The sequence below is a fragment of the Eschrichtius robustus genome, chromosome 19 (genome assembly GCF_028021215.1).
Source record: "Eschrichtius robustus isolate mEscRob2 chromosome 19, mEscRob2.pri, whole genome shotgun sequence".
NCBI lineage: Eukaryota > Metazoa > Chordata > Mammalia > Artiodactyla > Eschrichtiidae > Eschrichtius > Eschrichtius robustus.
Window position 1 is genome coordinate 53,989,797 of NC_090842.1, and position 19,736 is coordinate 54,009,532.

Below are 19,736 nucleotides of genomic sequence, written 5' to 3' on the forward strand. Positions count from 1 at the left end.
GTCTCAAATATTGCTGTGCAATTTCTAAAAACCACATGAAAGCACAAATATGATAAGAGCTCATATGGTGCCAGAAAGGGGCAAGAAAACAAATTAAGCCAGTGGTTCTCATGTTTGACAGAGATCAGAATCATCCAGGAAGCCTTGTAACAAAACAAATGTCCAAACAGCACCCCACACTGAATCAAAATCTACAGGAGTAGGGCCAAGACATGTGTATACATACATATCTACACATATTTTAAAAGTAATATATATATATTTTAATTGAAGATTCACATAACATAAAATTTCCCATTTAACCATTTTAAAGTGTACAATTCCATGGTTTGCAGTACATTCCCAGTGTCCTGCAATCATTGCCACTATCTTCTAATTCCAGAACACTCTCATCACCCCAAATGGAAACTCTGTGCTACAGACTCACAGACATAGAGGACAGACTTGTGGTTGCCAAGGGGGTGGGGGAGGGCTGGATTGGGAGTTTGGGACTAGCAGATGTAAACTATTATATATAGAATGGATAAACAACAAGGTCCTATTGTATAGCATAGCAAACCATATTCAATATCCGAAATTAAACCATAATGGAAAAGAATATGAAAAAGTATGTGTGTGTGTATATATATGTATATATGTGTGTGTGTGTATATATATATATATATATATATATATATATATATATATAAAATATATATACGTAAATCACTTTGCTGTATAGCAGAAACTAACACAACATTGTAAATCAACTATACCTCAATTTAAAAAAAATAAAGAAACCCTGTGCCAATTAAGCAGCCACTCCCCATTCCTCATTCCTGCCAGGCCCTGGCAATCACTAATGGCAGAGAAACACTAATTCTGTCCCTGTGAATTTGCCTATTCAGGGCATTTCATACAAATAAGGCATCTATATTTTTAGCACTTTCTACCATATGATGCTGATGTCAGTCAAAATGAAAATCTCTGCTTAAACTTTTTCACAGCCTCCCCACTGCACTTAGAATAAATTCTAAATTCAATGCCATGGTTCACAGGTTGTTGGCAAAGCAGGTCCCTGATTGTCTTTGTTGTCGCTCTGTCACTCTATCTCCACCAAGGACAATGCATCTTCATATTGAATACTCTCCCCTTTCCTCCCTATGTAACACAGCCCTCCTTTGAGTATCTAGAATAAATGTAGGTCTTTTCCATCTTAGACCTCTCATCAGGTTCTTCTATCTATTGGGAATCCTGTCCTGGGCCCTTTGTATGGCTGCTTTTCTCTTTAGGTTTCAGATTAAAACTCATACTTTCAAAAAGCTCTCAGCCTGATAACCCTAAGCATATACTTTGATTCTCTCTCCCACAATGTGTGTCCTATTGTCATAACACTTTCATCAGTTGTACTTAGAGTTTCTTTTACTTACTCATCTGTTGATTTGTTTTTTTACCTCCCCAAAGGCAGAAATAAAGCCTTTTTCACTAGCCGTTGTCACCAAATCCTAGCACATAGTAGCAATAACGGATTGCTTGATGAATAAATATTGGATTCTAGAGACACACAAATGGAACTCAATAGAAAGGCCAGAAATAGATTAAGTTTATATGGAAATTGAATTTATTATAAAGGTGGTATCACAAAGGAGAATAGTTTTTATAATAAATAATGTGGGGATTAGATAGTCATTTGGAAAAAGATAAAATTAGATCCATATGTTATACCACCACATACCAGAATAAACTCTGAATACAGTTTTAATGTTAAAAGAAAATAGAAACCATACAAAAACTGGAAGGAAATGTGGTAGATTACTTTATAATCTAGGTATAGGGAAACCTTCTAAATAATGACTCAAAATCCAAAAGCATCAAAAGACTGATAAATTCCATTATGTAAAGGTGAAAAACAAAACAAAAAACTTGCACATGGCAAAGGAAACCATAAACAAGACCAAAAGACAACCCTCAGAATGGGAGAAAATATTTGCAAATGAAGCAACTGACAAAGGATTAATCTCCAAGATTTACAAGCAGCTCATGCAGCTCAATAACAAAAAAACAAACAACCCAATCCAAAAATGGGCAGAAGACCTAAATAGACATTTCTCCAAAGAAGATATACAGATTGCCAACAGACACATGAAAGAATGCTCATCATTAATCATTAGAGAAATGCAAATCAAAACTACAATGAGATATCATCTCACACCGGTCAGAATGGCCATCATCAAAAAATCTAGAAACAATAAATGCTGGAGAGGGTGTGGAGAAAAGGGAACACTCTTGCACTGTTGGTGGGAATGTAAATTGATACAGCCACTATGGAGAACAGTATGGAGGTTCCTTAAAAAACTAAAAACAGAACTACCATACAACCCAGCAATCCCACTACTGGGCATATACCCTGAGAAAAGCATAATTCAAAAAGAGTCATGTACCAAAATGTTCATTGCAGCTCTATTTACAATAGCCAGGACATGGAAGCAACCTAAGTGTCCATCATTGGATGAATGGATAAAGAAGATGTGGCACATATACACAAAGGAATATTACTCAGCCATAAAAAGAAATGAAATGGAGGTATTTGTAGTGAGGTGGATGGAGTTAGAGTCTGTCATACAGAGTGAAGTAAGTCAGAAAGAGAAAAACAAATACAGTATGCTAACACATATATATGGAATCTAAGGGAAAATAAAGGTCATGAAGAACCTAGTGGCAAGACGGGAATAAAGACACAGACCTACTAGAGAATGGACTTGAGGATATGGGGAGGGGGAGGGGTAAGATGTGACAGGGTGAGAGAGTGGCATAGACATATATACACTACCAAACGTAAAATAGATAGCTAGTGGGAAGCAACCGCATAGCACAGGAAGATCAGCTCGGTGCTTTGTGACCACCTAGAGGGGTGGCATAGGGAGGGTGGGAGGGAGGGAGATGCAAGAGGGAAGAGATATGGGAACATATGTATATATATAACTGATTCACTTTGTTATAAAGCAGAAACTAACACACCATTGTAAAGCAGTTATACTCCAATAAAGATGTTTAAAACAAACAAACAAACAAAAAACAAAAAAAAACTTGCACATGAACAAAAAACACCAAGAGCAAAGTCAAAAGACAAGTGACAGAGAAAATATTTGAAACTTATATCATAGATAATGGGATGATTTTCACAATTTATAAAAGACTCTTAAAAATTAAGAAATGCCCTCGAAAAGTAACATAACAATTACCAGCTGATCCAGCAATTTCATTCCTAGGTATATACCCCAAAGAAGTGAAAACAGGGAGTCAAACAGATACTTGTACACCAAGGCTCAGAGCAGCATTATTCACAATAGCCAAAAGAGAGAAAGAACCCAAGTGTCCATCAACAGAGGAATGAATAAACAAAATGTGGTATATACATACAATGGAATGTTATTCAGTCTTAAAAAGGAAATAAATTCTGATAAATGAATGAACCTAAAACTACATATTGCATGACTACATTTACACGAGATACCTAGAATTGTCAAATTCATAGAGACAAAGTAGAAAAGAGGTAACAAGGGGCAGGGCGGAGGGGAAAGTAGGGAGTTATTATTTAACAGGTACAGAGTTTCTGTTTGGGATGATGAATAAGTTCTGGAAATGGATAGTGATAATGGCTGCACAACATTGTGAATATGTATACAACCTGAAGGTGTTCCCAAATGGCCAAAGCTTTCCCAATAAGCAATTTGAATAGCAGAATAAACAATGATATTTTTGGACTATAACTCATAGAATACATAAATAAATAAATAGCCCATACTGATAGAAACAAATCTTTGAATAAATAGATGAATGGGAAAGGGGGTAGGGAGAGCCCTTCCTTACAGAAGAATTCCAATTAATAAATGCAGAAGCAATAAGGGACATAGAAAATCAACACAAGGCAACACTATTGTATTGTTACAGACAAGATCCACCAATGGATGCTAAAACCAGCAGGCAAAATGAGGAGAAACAGCATATAGTTGCAAAGTAGCTCCCTCCAAGATAATTACCACTTACAGTTGCAAAGTAGTAACTTTACAGGAGAGAAACATGAGAAACACCTTAACCAAGGTGATCAAGGTTAACACTACCAGTAAAAAGCCATATTAACATCAGGCAACCCCTGATACGATGCATAGAGAAGGACACAACATCACTTCTGTGGTATTCCTGTCAAAGATGCATAATCTCAATCTAACTATGAGAAAATATCAAGCAAACACAAGTGAGAGACATTCTCCAAAAGAGTACTCATCAAAAGGATCAAAGTCATGAAAGACAGAGCAATTGTCACAGATTGGAGGATACTAAGGAGACAAAACAACTTAATGCAAAGTGGGATCCCAGACTGGATCCTGGTATAGAAGGAGGACATTAGGGGAAAAAGTGATGAAATTCTAATAAGATCTGTAGATTAGTTAATAGTATTACACCAATGTTAATTTCCTGGTTTTGATAACTGTACTATGGTTACATAAAATGTTAACATTTGGAAGCTGAGTGAAGGGTATATGGGAATTCTCTGTAATAATTTTGCAAATTTTCTATAAGTCTAAACTAGAATGATTTCAAAATATTTTTTAAAAAACTTTACTAAAAAGAAAAAAATTCTATTTCAGTCTTGAGGTGGGAAGAGAAACACAGGTTTAAGCACATTTCTTAAAAGTCAAGTTAAAGACATTCTATTACAAAGCAATAGGACGTACAACTTCAAAATTGCTTAAAGGTAGAAAGGGTCATAAAATGTGAGCAAAACAGGAATAGCTAGAAATAAATAGAATGAGGAACAGAAAATATAAGATAAAATGGGAGGAGTAAGAACAGACACATGAATGATCACAATAAATGAGAATGGATTAAATTCTATTAAAGTCAAGGACTATCAGATTGATTAAAAAAGGAAACTCTAATTCTGATTATAATGGACACACTTAAAATGGCAATAATTTTTAAAAAAGGATAAGCAAAGATACACCATAATTTTTTAAACTAACAAAAACAGGGCATTTTATACTAATATCAGAAAAAATAGAATTCAAGGTTAAATGCCACTAAGTGGCAAAATGAAGATGGACTGTACTGATAAAAATACAATTTGTAACAAGGATCTATATTTCATCTTTATAAAAATGTAATATGTAGTAGCAAAATATATAATACAATTAAGAGCTCTCAGAATTTGATAGTGGAAGTACAGAGAAAGTTAAAAGGACATACAGACTCTAAATCACATAATCAAAAGGGTTATAGTTAAAGAGGTGAATGCCCCATCCAAAGAACACTAGTTTTAAATATATGTGGAACATTTTCCAAAATTGGAACAACTTGACTTATTGATAACATTGGAAGAGAAAAGGCAGTGGAATGAGTTCTTCTTTGGGCTGAGAGAAGATTCCTGCCAACACAGAATTCCATACTCAGTGAAAATATCCTACAAGAAAAAAGGCAGAATAAAGACATTTTCATGTGGTCAAAAGCTGAGAGAATCTGTCAACAGCAGACCTACAAAAAAGGAAATATTAAGGGTGTTCTTCAGATAGAGAAAAAATGATCCCAGATGAAAATAAATGAAAACAATACAGAGAAGTCATGAGGTAGTAACATAACTAAGTATTCAAAGGCTCCAATTCTGTCCAGCAAGTGCCAGTTACAAATACTAACATTTTTTTAGTGGTCACTATTGCCTGGCATTGTTCTGGGCATTTTCACATACTAACTCATAAAAAAGCCACAATAACTACATGAGGAAGGCACTATTTTTAATCCCATTTTCAGAGGAGAAAACTGAAGCACAGAGAATTTAAGTAACTTACTTAAACTCACAGATCTAGTAAGTGGCAGAGCCAGGATTTGAACTCAGAAAACCTGATTCCAGGGACTTCCCTGGTGGTCCAGTGGTTAAGCATCCGCCTCCCAATGCAGGGGACGCAAGTTCAATCCCTGGTTGGGGAACTAAGATCCCACATGCCACGGGGCAACTAAGCCCATGCACCGCAACTATTGAGCCCTCACACTCTGCAGCCCACACACCACAACTAGGGAGAAGCCTGCGCGCTGCAACTAGAGGAGCCCGCGTGCCATAACGAAAGATCCCACATGCCGCAACTAAGACCTGATGCAGCCAAATAAATTAAAAAAAAAAAAAAGAAAATCTGATTCCAGAGTATTCCCTCAGCCACTACACATCCTTACCTCTCAAAAGTTAAGAGAATAAATGAACTGCTGAATTAGGTGACGTGAAAAGCTGTTTTAAAAAAATAAATACTTTTTAAGGAATGAAGACACTTGCAGAAAAAAGGATCCAAACTACAGGTAAAATAGCAGCCACCGGAGAGGGGCACATTCCTTTTTGAAATGAGAAGAAAACGTAAGAGAAGAAAGAACAGAGAGGAATTAATGAGGATAAAGGCAAGGTTCCCTTGGAAGCTGACGCTGGCAAGGTCTTTGTTCTTCATGGCTTCACGTCTCAGGCTTTTATTCCTCAGTTTTCAGTAGGGCTTTGAGGGAGTTTCCTGACAGTAACTCAAGTTACTGTTAGGAGTTGACTCACCTGCTGGACTATTATTCCCAGTGACCTCCCCCCATTGGATCAGCCCTCACTCACCTGGGCACCATGGTCCTGTCATATCATTTACAACCATCCAGGGTTCTTTCCCTTGCTCCAGTAAGGAGATGACATCGGGCTTAGAAAGGGAAAGTCCTGTTTATAGGAAAAGAAATGGGGCATGATCGTGCTGTTTCCAAATTCAAACCCAGTCCCTTGGTTGCTAAGGAAGAGAGGCAATTACATAAAGGAAGGTGTGAAGGTTGTCCAAAGGATGGGAAGGTGGAGGTGCCAATGGCACTACCCATTTCCACTTCAGCAAAGCACAGAACAATTCCCTTGAAGACAGAGAACAGAAACTTAGCCAGAAACTTGTGAGTCTTCCCAGAAATTCACCATGAAGAAACCAGAAATTTTATTCTCCATTTGCCCTCTCCCTCTCCCCAATCCATTCCTTGCTACTCTTGGCCCTGCTCTGTGCCCAGCTGTGCCCCAGACAGCTTACCTGTAAGGACTGTGTATTACCCTGGTCCTATCATTTCTCATTGGGTTTGGTAGATGGAAACCATCAGTGGGCAGGAAGACAGTTCTGGATATTTCTTATCCCTCTCGCTCCCTCCTTTGACCCAGGAGTTCTGGAGGTAGCTACAGTGGCTACCAGCCGGCCCTCCTCCATGGCTCTAGCTCTCACTATCTTCCGGTGGCAGTGTTTCCTCTCTTTACCCCCTCCAGCCAGAGGTGGTAACAGCCTCCCACTGTTGTAGTCCCTGGGAGCCTTGTTTCCTGGCTGGTCCTGTATTATACAATGTCCTTACCTAGTGAGACCAAGTTACCGAAGTTCTCCAAAGTTACATCCTTGTACAAGTCCCTTTGGGCAGGTTCCAGGCACTTCCATTCTTCCTGAGAGAACTCTATGGCCACATCCCTAAATGTCACCAATCCCTGAAACAATAAACCCATGCACTAATAGTAAATGAAATGACTTTTATTTTTTAAATTGATTACAAAAATTTTCAAAATACACAAAAGTACAGAGAATAGTATAATGAGCCCCCATGAATCCATCACTCTGCTTCAGTAACTTAACAAGACCTTGCAAATCTTGTTTTAGGTCCTCCTTTCTGTTTTTTACTCCTGGTATATTCTGAGGCAAATCCCACATACCAAACATTATAGTATTTCACCCACAAATACCTTAGTATCTAACAGATTAGACTTTTTAAAAAAGGCATAATAACCAGAATATCACTATCACACTTAATAAAATTAACAATAATTTCCTAATAACCAGATCAAGTTTCAGATTGCCCCAATTTTCTCGAAAGTGATTTTTGACAGTAGGTTTGTTCAAATCAGGATTCAAACAAAATCCACTCCTTGCAATCAGTTTATAGATTTCCTAAAGTCTCTCAAATCTCTTATAGCACCCACAGACCCTTTAAAAATTTTTATTGCTGTTTATTCATTAAACAAACATTTGAATCAGTAGCATTTCCCATATTCTGGATTTGGCTTATCTTATCTTCATGGTATAGTTTAACATGTTGCTCTACTTCCATATTTTTTTAGGGGATATAAATATGTCAGAGGTCGTACTGTGTACTCCCTATAGCATCCCCTTAGGAGGCACATAATGACTGGTTGTCTCATTTTTAGTGAGGTTGAAATTCATGCAGCTGGGGGAAACCCCAGGAGAAAAATTAAAGTGTGCCAAATTTGAGAATACTCCTAGGTGCAAAACCTCTCTGAAGAAAGGCATCTTCTACCAGCTCCCTAAGGACTACCACATATTAAATTAAACCAACCAAGATAATTTCATGGGAAAAGATTAGTCTTTTTAACAAATAATGCTGGAATAAGTGGATATCCATATGCAAAGAATGAAGTTGGACCCCACATCACACTATATATAAAAATTAACTCAAGGGCTTCCCTGGTGGCGCAGTGGCTGAGAATCTGACTGCCAATGCAGGGGACATGGGTTCGAGCCCTGGTCTGGGAAGATCCCATATGCCACGGAGCAACTGGGCCCGTGAGCCACAGCTACTGAGCCTGCGCGTCTGGAGCCTGTGCTCTGCAATAGGAGAGGCCGCGATGGTGAGAGGCCCACGCACCGCAATGAAGGTGGCCCCCACTTGCCGCAGCTGGAGAAAGCCCTCGCACAGAAACGAAGATCCAACACAGCCAAATAAATAAATAAATAAATAAATATTTAAAAAAAAATTAACTCAAAATAGATCGTAGATCTAAATGTAAAAGCTAAAACCACAAAACTCTTAGAAGAAAACATAGGAGTATATCTTCACAGCCTTGGTCAGGCAGGGGTTTCTTAGATATGGCACCAGACACAAAAAAGAAACAAAAAGAACAAGAAGATAAAATAAACTTCATCAAAATTTAAAGCTTTTGTTCTGCAAATAATTTCATCAAGAAAGTGAAATTCCAACCCACAAAACTGGGAGAAAATATTTGCAAATTGTTTATCTGATAAGGGACTTGAATCCAGAATATATACAGAACTCTCACAACTCAATAATAAAAAAGACAACCTAATTATAAACCAGCCAAAGAACTTGAAGAGATTTCTCCAAAGAAAATATACAAATGGGGGGCTTCCCTGGTGGTGCAGTGGTTGAGAATCTGCCTGCTAATGCAGGGGACACAGGTTCGAGCCCTGGTCTGGGAAGATCCCACATGCCGCAGAGCAACTGGGCCCGTGAGCCACAACTACTGAGCCTGCACGTCTGGAGGCTGTGCTCTGTAACAAAAGAGGCCGCGATGGTGAGAGGCCCGTGCACCGCGATGAAGAGGGGCCCCCGCTTGCCGCAACTGGAGAAAGCCCTCGCACAGAAATGAAGACCCAACACAGCCAAAAAAAAAAAAATTAATTAATTAATTAAAAAAAAAAAAAAAAAAAAAGCCCTGGATGAATCTAAAAGAGTGGAGATGTATATATATGTGTATATATACATATATAATGTATATATGTAGATGTATGTGTATATGTATATTAAAAAAAATACAAATGGCCAATAAGCACATGAAAAGATGTTCAACATCACTAATCATTAGGGAAATGCAAATCAAAACCACAATAAGATGCCATTTCACATCCAGTGGGATGGCTATTATGAAAACAAAGCAAAAAACAAAACTCCCAAAAAACACATACTGGTGAAGATGTGGAGAAACTGGAACTCTCTTACATTGCTGGTAGGAATGTAAAATGGGGTAGCCACTTTGGAAAACAGTTTTGACAGTTCCTCAAAATGTTAAACATAGGGTTAACATGTTACCCAGAAATTCCACTCCTAAATATAGAGAAATGAAAACCTATGTCTACCTAAAAACATTGGTATATACCAATGCTTATAGCAGCATTATTCATGATAGCCAAAAAGTAGAAGCAACTCAAATGTCCACAGACTGATGAACTGCTGAACCAAATGTGGTCTATACATATCCATGGAATATTGTTTGGTATAAAAATGAACAAAGTACTGACACATGCTACATCATGGAAGCTTGAAAAACAAAGCTTCACTTATGCTAAGTGAAAAAAGTCACACACAAAAGATCAAATATTCAATGATTTCATTTATATTAAAAGTCCAGAAAAGGCAATTCCATAGAGACAGAAAGTAAATTAGTGGTTGCCAGGGGATGAGGAGGGGAATTTGGGAGTGATGGCTAATGCAAACAGGATTTTTTTTGGCAGTGATGTAAATGTTTTAAAATGGTTTGTGCTGATGGTTGCACAACTCTGCAAATATACTAAAAAAGCACTGAACTATATACTTATATGGGTGTATTTCATTGTATGTGAATTATATATATGTACAATAAATAAAGCTGTTAATGTTATTGAAGACTTTCATTAACGCTGGTTAAATCTATCAATAGATTAGAAATTAAAAGAGATAAATTTTAAAAATTATTAATTTATTCGAATAACTAATAATAAACCTGTTACATGTTAACATAAATAACACACATTTTATGAAAAATAACTTTGTCAAAATAAAAAAATTTAGTAGCACTGTTTTACATTTTTGCAAATCTCTTTAATGACTGGCTGAATGAAAGAGTTAGATTTTCACATCTTCTGTATTCAATCTGTTGGCCAACTTAATTTAATTTAATTTTACTTTTTGGCTGCACCATGCGGCTTGCGGAATCTCAGTTCTCCACCCAGGAACTGAACCCAGGCCACAGCAGTGAAAGCCAGGAATCCTAACCACTAGGTCACCAGGGAACTCCCCAATCTGTTGGGATAACACATTTCATACAGCTTCTGGAAAACTCCACTGTACACTCATTAGAGTTGTGAGTGAAAAATGCAAATAATGTGTTAGTATTATTATTATACAAGTAATTTTGACCCCTAGACCTCCTGAAAGGGTATCAAAGTCTTCCTGGACCACACTTTAAGAACTGCTGACCTAGTGCTACACAATTTAACATGAATAACTTGAAATCACATTGTGTTGAGCGAAAAAATATGGTAAAAAATATAGAGAATATGACAACTGTACATCAAATTTAAAAATTAAAAACTCAACAGTATACTGTTCAGCAGGCATTCATATATGGTAAATTATAAGAATCAAAGTACTAACGAACACAAAATTAAAAGTAGTCATTAACGTTGGTGAGGTGGTAATACGATATGTGAAGGGGTGTGGGAAGGGATAAGGGTTGCTTAGACGGTACATTAAACAACTATATCAACTCATTTTATTATTCTTTATACCATATATACGTTATAGACATGTTTTTGTATGTACTTTTCAATACTGTGAAATGTTTTATGATTTTTAAAGAGGGGGTGATATTTTAAAATAGAAGAAAAAAGGAAACTACTTGGGTTAATGGAAAAGATCAAAGTTATCTTATCTTTGGCTCTATTCAACCATGGTTCTGATAAGGGCAGCTCTCAAATTTCTCTCAAGAGAATATATTTCTGCTCCATTGGTGCTCTGGTAAGAACATTGTGCACGTATGTGAACACTGTTGGAGAAGAGAGGGCCACAAAGGGAGGTGAGGCACCATTGCTCATTCCCTGCAATGGAGGAACTGGGAGCAGGTTACTAAATGGGGCTCAGCCAGACAGGGAAGTCTCAGGACAAAGAACACAAATGTTGATATTATTTCAAGGATAGAGGAAACTTCAACTTACCTGGGTCATGGCTTTTAGAACTACCTGTCCTGCTTGGATTTCTTTAGATTCTTCTCTTGAACAAGTGCAGTGTCCTGAAAAAAGAAAACAGAGTAGGGGGAGAAGGGGCAAATCTCATAAACCGAGCTTGCCTCAGCACGCCTAAATAGATGAGCTTAAAACAACTGTACTTCCAGGGTCCCTGCTCTGCTTCCTTTGCTCTCCCCTTGTCCCACCACACAACACTAATGCCAAGAACTACTGAGTTAACAAAACCCAGCCCCTTCCTAAACCATAAGGAAACTGAAAGATGGATTCAAGGCAGATGTGCTTCGGCACTGACATAGAATCCAAGCACGTTAGGAGGGATTCTGGCTGGGACAGTCCCTATCTTGTTGATGCTAATCTACACCCTAGATGAGGCCTAGACAACTCCCAGCTAGCTGTACCAAGCAGACCTTCCTTTGCAGCTGCAGCAAGGAGGATCACAACTCAGACTCACTCAGACTTTACCCCTTAAAGATGAGGACGGGGCTTCCCTGGTGGCGCAGTGGTTGAGAATCTGCCTGCCAATGCAGGGGACACGGGTTCGAGCCCTGGTCTGGGAAGATCCCACATGCCGCGGAGCAAATGGGCCCGTGAGCCCCAATTACTGAGCCTGCACGTCTGGAGCCTGTGCTCCACAACAAGAGAGGCCGCGATAGTGAGAGGCCCGCGCACCGCGATGAAGAGTGGCCCCCACTTGCCACAACTAGAGGAAGCCCTCGCACAGAAACGAAGATCCAACACAGCCATAACTAACTAACTAACTAAATAAAATAAATTAAAAAAAAAAAAAAAAAAAAGCAATGTTTAAAAAAAGATGAGGACGGTACCTACAGGCTAGGAGCAGAGCATACCTGTGCAGGCCAAACCTTGTGAAAAAGACAACCTTAAACAAAGTTTTCCAGCTTCTCTGGGTTCAACAGGCAAAACCTCTTGGGTACCTCCCCGGCTCTACACTCTCCTTCTAAGTTCAAAAAAGGGCCACACCATCCATACAAGAGGCTTCATCAAAGCCTCCAGCCCCAGCTGGACTTATCAGACAGGAGCAAAAAAACGACAGTAATACAGGCATCTTACAGGCATACCTCCACATCCAGAGTATTGACCTGAGTGGGAACTCAATTTCTAGAAGCTTCTTGGCCCAGCAATCCTTATTTTCCACATAAGCCCTCTCGACTGCTTTCCTGAAGAACATCACTTCCTCTCTGGCTGAGAGCTGCTGAGGCTGGTGGAGAACGGCCTACTTCAAGATAATGAGAACTCAGGGGTTTTTAAGGAGGGTAGTAAGGCTGGTTCTAATTACAGGTGCAAGGAGCACCCACGCTTTTTTTTTTTTTTTTTTTATATACTGTGATTTATCATCAAGGACTTTATTCTCTTGGCCACTTTGCAGTCATGCTAGAAGTTTCCAGAATCCTTAGTGCATATGGTGTGCAAGACAGTCAAAAAGTAAGAAAAGAAAACTCCTCCCTGGAGGGTGAAGTCTAGAGAAATGCAGGCCAGAAAGGTGTAAGGAGTTATTCGAGTCTGCCGCCGCTAAGGCCGTTGGTATCAACTGGATAGATCTCAATAGTACTAAGAAGAACCAAAACTGATCAACAGATCCGTGAGGAAGTCGGACGCACGGAATAGTAGGACTTTTCACACACAAAGGACAAATAAACCAAGAGTTAATTTTGGCTACCAAACTGCAATTTGGTTTTCTAGGTCATTTTCCCCCAACTATTTAAAAAGAAACATTAGTGCTACACATATGCAACTTTAAGATGTTGTATTCTCCTATCAAGTTGCACTGAGAAGCAAGTTAAATAAGCCTCTCTTACTGCCATCCACCTGCAGAGATGTCACATCCATTTTCTTTGATTTCCATTGGCAACAGCAGGAAATAATTCCAATAGTGCTGAAGTAAGCAGCCAGACTGCCTTGCTGAGTTCCCATGGTGGGGAGGGGTGCGGTCAGAAGGAAGACTAGTTAAATCACTGGGGTCTGGTGTCAAGGAAAATTTCCTGTAAGTTACAGAATATGATTTGGGGCCTAAAATCAGAGGATTTTAATAGACAGAAAAGGGACAGAAGAGCATTCTGAGCAAAGTGAAGAACAGTGGCAAAAACAGTGGACCAGAAGTAGACGGTGTGTTTGGATTGCTGAGAATAACTGCGAATGACTTGTACAGTTTGGGGCAAGGTTTAGACCACTGCTGTCTTATAGAACCTTTGTGATGATGGAACTCTTCACATCTTGTACTGTCAATAATGTAGCCATTAGCCGCATGTGGCTACTAAGCATTTGAAATGTGGCTAGTATGACCGAGGAACTGAATTTTTAATTTAGTTTTAGTTAATCTGAATTTAAATTTAATTAATTCTAGAATCTAGAGGAAGATAATGCTTATGACATTAACTATGAGGGCCAGGTCTCATCATCACTGTAAATAGTACGGGCCACAGTGACTGAAGTATAAAGGTGACCAATGAATACTGACTGAATATATACAATTTCGGTTTTCACCCATTAATGAATGGAAGGCTACTGAAGAATTTTAAAAAAGGAAGTGAAAGGGCCAATATGGCCAGATTATTTTAGTGGAGAGGAGTAAAATTGGAGTCAGGGAGATCAGCTGAAAGGTGCCTGTAGTTTCCCAAGCAAACAAAGGCCTGACCCAAGATGGTGATGGTGGAAATGAGGAGGAAGGGGATGAATTCAAGGTGTCAGAGAAGTAAAATCAACTGGTTCTGGCATCTGATTGGATATGGATGCAGAGAGAGAAAAAGGAGTCAGGAATTCTTTCATATTTGCTGAGTTTCCACTTCAGTTGGCATGGTTCTATGTGTAAGGAAGACAGCAAATCCAGCCCGTCCCAGCGGGTCTCACATTCTAATGGAATGAGACAATAACAAATATTGATATACTGACACTGATATTCCTATTTATATGTAAAGGGGTCAAAGTTCTATAGAGGAAAATAAAAAGATTAAGGAGATGGGGGAATGAAGGGTGGTCTGAGAAGGCTTTTCATTGGGAATGTGACACAATGTGACACGTCGACACAGATATCTAGGGGAAGCACAGTCCTAGCAGAGGGACCAACAAATGCAAAGGCCTCTGGCAAGAGCAGGCTTTAACAACAAAGAGGAAGGAGACAAGAGTGGCTGGAATGGGGTGAGTGAGAAAATGAGGGCCAGAGAGGTAGATGGAAGCTGGATCACACGGGGCTTGTGGGCCATTGTAAGAACGTTGGTTTTTACTCTTGAATAAGACAGGAAGCCACTGAAACACTTCAAACCAAGGAATGGCATAATCTGATTTACATTTAAAAGGATCACTCATGGAAAATGGACTAAGAGGACAAGGGGGGGAAGCAGGGAGACCAGTGAGAAGGTTATTGCAGTAATCCTGGCAAGGGGTTGAGGGGCTTGCCTTAGGGTGGTATGGTCATGGGGGAGGTGACGAGAACTGATCAGATTCTAGATATCCTCTGTAGGAAGAGCTGACAGGATTTACTGATTTTAGGTATGAAAGAAAAAAAAGGCCAAGATGCTAGGGTTTTTGGCTTGAGCAACTAGAGGTATGAAGTTGCCATTTTTTAACACAACGGACTGTGAGAGGAGCGGGTTTGGATGGACCAATTATGAATTCTGTTTTACCTTAATACTTGAGATGCTTATTACATGTCTAAGTGGAAATGCCAGATGTCCATTAGACATTCGATCCGGGAGTTCAGAGAAAGTCCAAATGTAGGAATATAAAATTGGAAGTTACTGATGTTCAGTTGATATTTAAAGCTCTGATACTAGGTAAGATTGCCTATAGAGTGATTAAAGGTAAGGAAGAAAAACGGTCCAAAACCTGAGCCTGAGGGGCTCCAACAGTTAGAGAACAGGGAGATGAAAAGCAAAAAAGAAAGAAAGGAGTCTGAAAAGGAGACATCAGTGGAATAGAAGGAAAAAAAGAGAATTGGGCTTCACTGAAAGCCCAGTGAAGAAAGTATACCAAGAAGGAAGGTGAGAACAACTGTCAAATGCTACCAATAGGTCAAGTGGTGTGAGGAACGAGAACTGTCCATTGGATCTGGCATTAGAGAGATCATTAGAAGTCTCAACAAAAGTGGATTCTCTAGAGTGGAGGACACAAAAGCTTGGCTGGAGTGAGTTCAAGAGAAAATGGAAGGTGGGACTTCCCTGGTGGCGTAGTAGTTAAGAATCCGCCTGCCAATGCAGAGGACATGGGTTTGGAGCCCTGGTCTGGGAAGATCCCACATGCCGCGGAGCAACTCAGCCCGTGCGCCACAACTACTGAGCCTACACTCTAGAGACCGTGAGCCACAACTACTGAGCCGGCGTACCACAAGTACTGAAGCCCGCCCGCCTACAGCCTGTGCCCCGCAACAAAGAGAAGCCACCGCAGTGAGAAGCCCGAGCACTGCAACAAAGAGTAGCCCCCACTCGCTGCAACTAGGGAAAGCCTGCACTCAGCAACGAAGACCCAGCACAGCCAAAAATAAATAAGTAAATAAATTTATATGAGAAAGTGGAAGGAAAGGTAGTGGAGACAGAAGACCCATCCCTTTCAAGGAGTTTTGTTGAAAAGAACAGAGAAATAGAGCTAGAAATGGATATGGAATCCAGGAACGGTTGTTTGTTTTGAATGTGGGAGAGATTACAGCATGGTTTATAGTGATGGGAATAACCCAGTAGAGAAAAATGAATAATGCAGGGACACAGGAGACAACTGCACAGGAGCAATGATCTTGAGCAGGAGAGAGGGGATGGGAACCAGCACCTAAGTATTGGGGGCTGAATTACAGAAGATCACAGATAGTTAGTTCATAACTAGGGAAGGTAGAGTACATAAGTACAGGAATGATCCCCAGGATTCTAGGGTGAGGTGATGCAGTGCCATTCATATACACTTTCATTTAGTTTTACTTTTATAACTACCCTGTTAGTTAAATAAAGTTGATTTTATTTCTCACATTATACATAAGAGAAGCTAGAATGCCTGAGAGGTTATGATATTGACCCAAGGCCACACTGAGTGGGATAAGAACCCAAGTGTTCTATTTTATTGCCCATGAAAGTTTCCGTCAGCATAAACTGCCTCCCTGTGGTTACTGCCATTAATGAGGGGAATGAACAATAAATTCCCCAATTAAGAGAGTTAGAAAAGGCCCAATTAAGAGAGTTAGGGGTTAATGGGAAAAGGAAACTGAAACCTTTTGTAAGGGCTTTGTAACAGGAGACAATTCTGACAAGTAATAGTTTCTTTTAAGAATTATTAGACAAGAAGGCACCAGATACATTAGAAATCAGGAGGGAACAGCCTAGGAGAAAATCTCAGAATTCAGAGGAAAAAAAGACAGAAGAAATGAATTCTGAAAACAAAGGTCAGAGGTACGGAAGAGAGATCCAGAAGACCTAAAGTATATGTAAAAGTGGAGAATAAAACAGAACACTGGGAGGAAAAAAGTGAATAAAAGTTAGTAATAAGAGTGTTTTCTGGAGGAAATAAAATACTTGAATCTTTAAATTAGAAAGAATCCCTGAGAGCTTATAAAAATTCACAAAGGGCCATATCTGGATGCATCCTGGTAGCAATCCTGAAATTTTCACTTACCAATAAGATATTATTCTTAAATGTCCATGGACTATTTAGAACGCACCACATAATACCAGCCATGTTCCCTTTGGAGGCTTTGTATATTCCTTCTGGAATGCTCCTCCTCAAGATAGTCATAGAGCTCACTTGCTCCCTCCATGAAGGTTTCTGCTTAAACTTCACCTCTATGACCAAACTATTAAAATATTACCCTCTGTCATTCACTTTAGCCTTCCCTGCTTTATTTTTCCTTCTAGCTCTCAGTGCTACTATACATTATATTATATATTTGCTTGTCAATTATTTGACTCTTCCCACTAAACTTAAAAGCAGGGATCTTGTTGGTTTTGTTCATTATGAATTCCTCAGGACATAAAATACTACATGGGAGGCACTCAAACTCTCCAATGAATGTACAATATCACAATGAAAACCTTAAGAGTTTATCAAAGTAGTAATTTCTCAGCCTATTTTTTCTGGTTGTACCATAAGCCAAAAAGAAGTTCTAACTTGATAAAATATTTAATATAAAAATAAAATAACTGTAAACGTACTTCAGACAAATATAATGTATTTATATTTTGTGAACACATAACATACAAGGCAGAAAAATACAAAGAAAAAACTTATATTTGAGATTTTAAAAACTCTAGCCCCAAATACTAAAATCAAAATGAAAAGGCAAATGATAAAATGGAAAAAAAAAAAAGCCTTTAACTCACAAGTCAGATAAACAACAAAAATTCTTATTGGATAGTGCTTTTAAAATTAAATTTTCAGGGCTTCCCTGGTGCCGCAGTGGTTAAGAATCTGCCTGCCAATGCAGGGGACACGGGTTCGAGCCCTGGTCTGGGAAGATCCCACATGCCGCGGAGCAACTAAGCCCGTGCGCCACAACTACTGAAGCCCGCACGCCTAGAGCCTGTGCTCCACAACGAGAAGCCACCGCAATGAGAAGCCCGCGCACTGCAATGAAGAGTAGCCCCTGCTTGCTGCAACTAGAGAAAGCCCGCACGCAGCAACAAAGACCCAACTCAGTCAAAAATAAATAAATAAATAAATAAATTTTTAAAAATTAAATTAAATTTTCAGAAAAAAGCAGTAATTTTAGACAAGTGAGCAAAGGATATGCATGGGCAACTCACTAGATAATAAAGTGGCTCCTCAACCTATCAAGAGTTTTAAAACTTCACTAGTAATGAAGGGAATGTACGTTAAAGCAATAAGGAAATAACATTTTACAGTTATCAATTTGGCAAATTTTTAAAAGACTGATGACACTTCACAATAGCATGATGTAAGGAAATGGACACACACAGTAGATTATAGCTGGTATAAACTTGCAAGAAGGCAATGTTAGCAGAAATTAAACCATGTATGTCCTCTGATGAAGTAATTCTATATCTGAGACTCTATCCAAAAGATGAGTGTGGGGTGTATGATGGAGACACTGTTGACAATGGAAACAACTTGGAGAGGATTTAAATATCCTACAAAATATAGTGTATCCATACAATGGAAACACTGTTGCCATAAAAACATATCTTTGCTGATGTTAAGATGTTAAATAACTTTGGGTGAATAAGGTAGGTAATAAAACAGTATATGTAATCTTATATTTATAGGAAAAATATATGCATGCGTATATACATGCGTATGTGTATGCACAGAAAATGGATTGAAAGGATTTTCAATTAAATTTTTACATTTGTCTCTAGGTGTATAATTATGGGGGAATCTGTTTTTCTGTATTTTTTCTTTTCCTTTTTTTTTTTTTTTTTTTTTGGCCACACCACGCTGCATCTAGGATCTTAGTTCCCCGACCAGGGATGGAACCTGCGCCCCCTGCCCCTGCATTGGAAGCATGGGGTCTCAACCACTGGACCGTCAGGGAAGTCCCTGTTTTCCTGTATTTTCAAGTTTTCCTTTAAGCATATGTTTTATAATCATAAATAACACAATTAATTCCTTCCTCCTCATGGGGTGGGATAGATTATAAAAGAAAATACGAATGGAGTGATATGAGTGACAGTGAAGTGCCTCTGGGAACTTGTATGCTGAAGGAGCTTAATCTTCTCCATAGTTCTAGAGCCTTTGTGGGGTGTGTTCTCAAACAGTAACTGACTTCCCATAGAGGAGGTGAGCTTTCATATAAAAGGCTTCCTGTTTCCTTAGTCTCCTCACTCACCTCTGCACAGGCCTCTTGTTAACCTCTTTCCACAGTCCAGGATGTCTTCCTTGCTCCAAAAAGAATTCACACCTAATTTACAGAAGCAACTTCCTATACACAGAAAAAGGAATGGGTCTTAGCCAGTGTGGTAGACATTACTAATGTCTCAGCATTATCCAGTTTTTCAAGTATCCAGTCTTCCTCTCCTTTTGGGC

General features: G+C 39.0%; 1 protein-coding gene and 1 long non-coding RNA gene across 2 annotated transcripts in view; one reads left to right on the forward strand and one right to left on the reverse strand.

Annotated features, from left to right (window-relative positions):
• LOC137753450 (uncharacterized) overlaps nucleotides 1-19,736 on the forward strand; it is a 46,340-nt gene that overhangs the window by 24,279 nt on the left and 2,325 nt on the right. The gene's annotated exons all lie outside the window — the stretch shown is intronic.
• Nucleotides 1-19,736, reverse strand: part of ZNF565 (zinc finger protein 565) — a 33,005-nt gene that overhangs the window by 1,810 nt on the left and 11,459 nt on the right. Inside the window, exons 2-4 of the mRNA XM_068528582.1 lie at nucleotides 11,733-11,806; nucleotides 7,369-7,495; nucleotides 6,614-6,709 (exon numbers count right to left, since the gene is read on the reverse strand). Coding sequence (XP_068384683.1) covers nucleotides 6,614-6,709; nucleotides 7,369-7,495; nucleotides 11,733-11,741 — 232 coding nt within the window. The 5' untranslated portion in view covers nucleotides 11,742-11,806. The remainder of the gene's footprint in view (nucleotides 1-6,613; nucleotides 6,710-7,368; nucleotides 7,496-11,732; nucleotides 11,807-19,736) is intronic.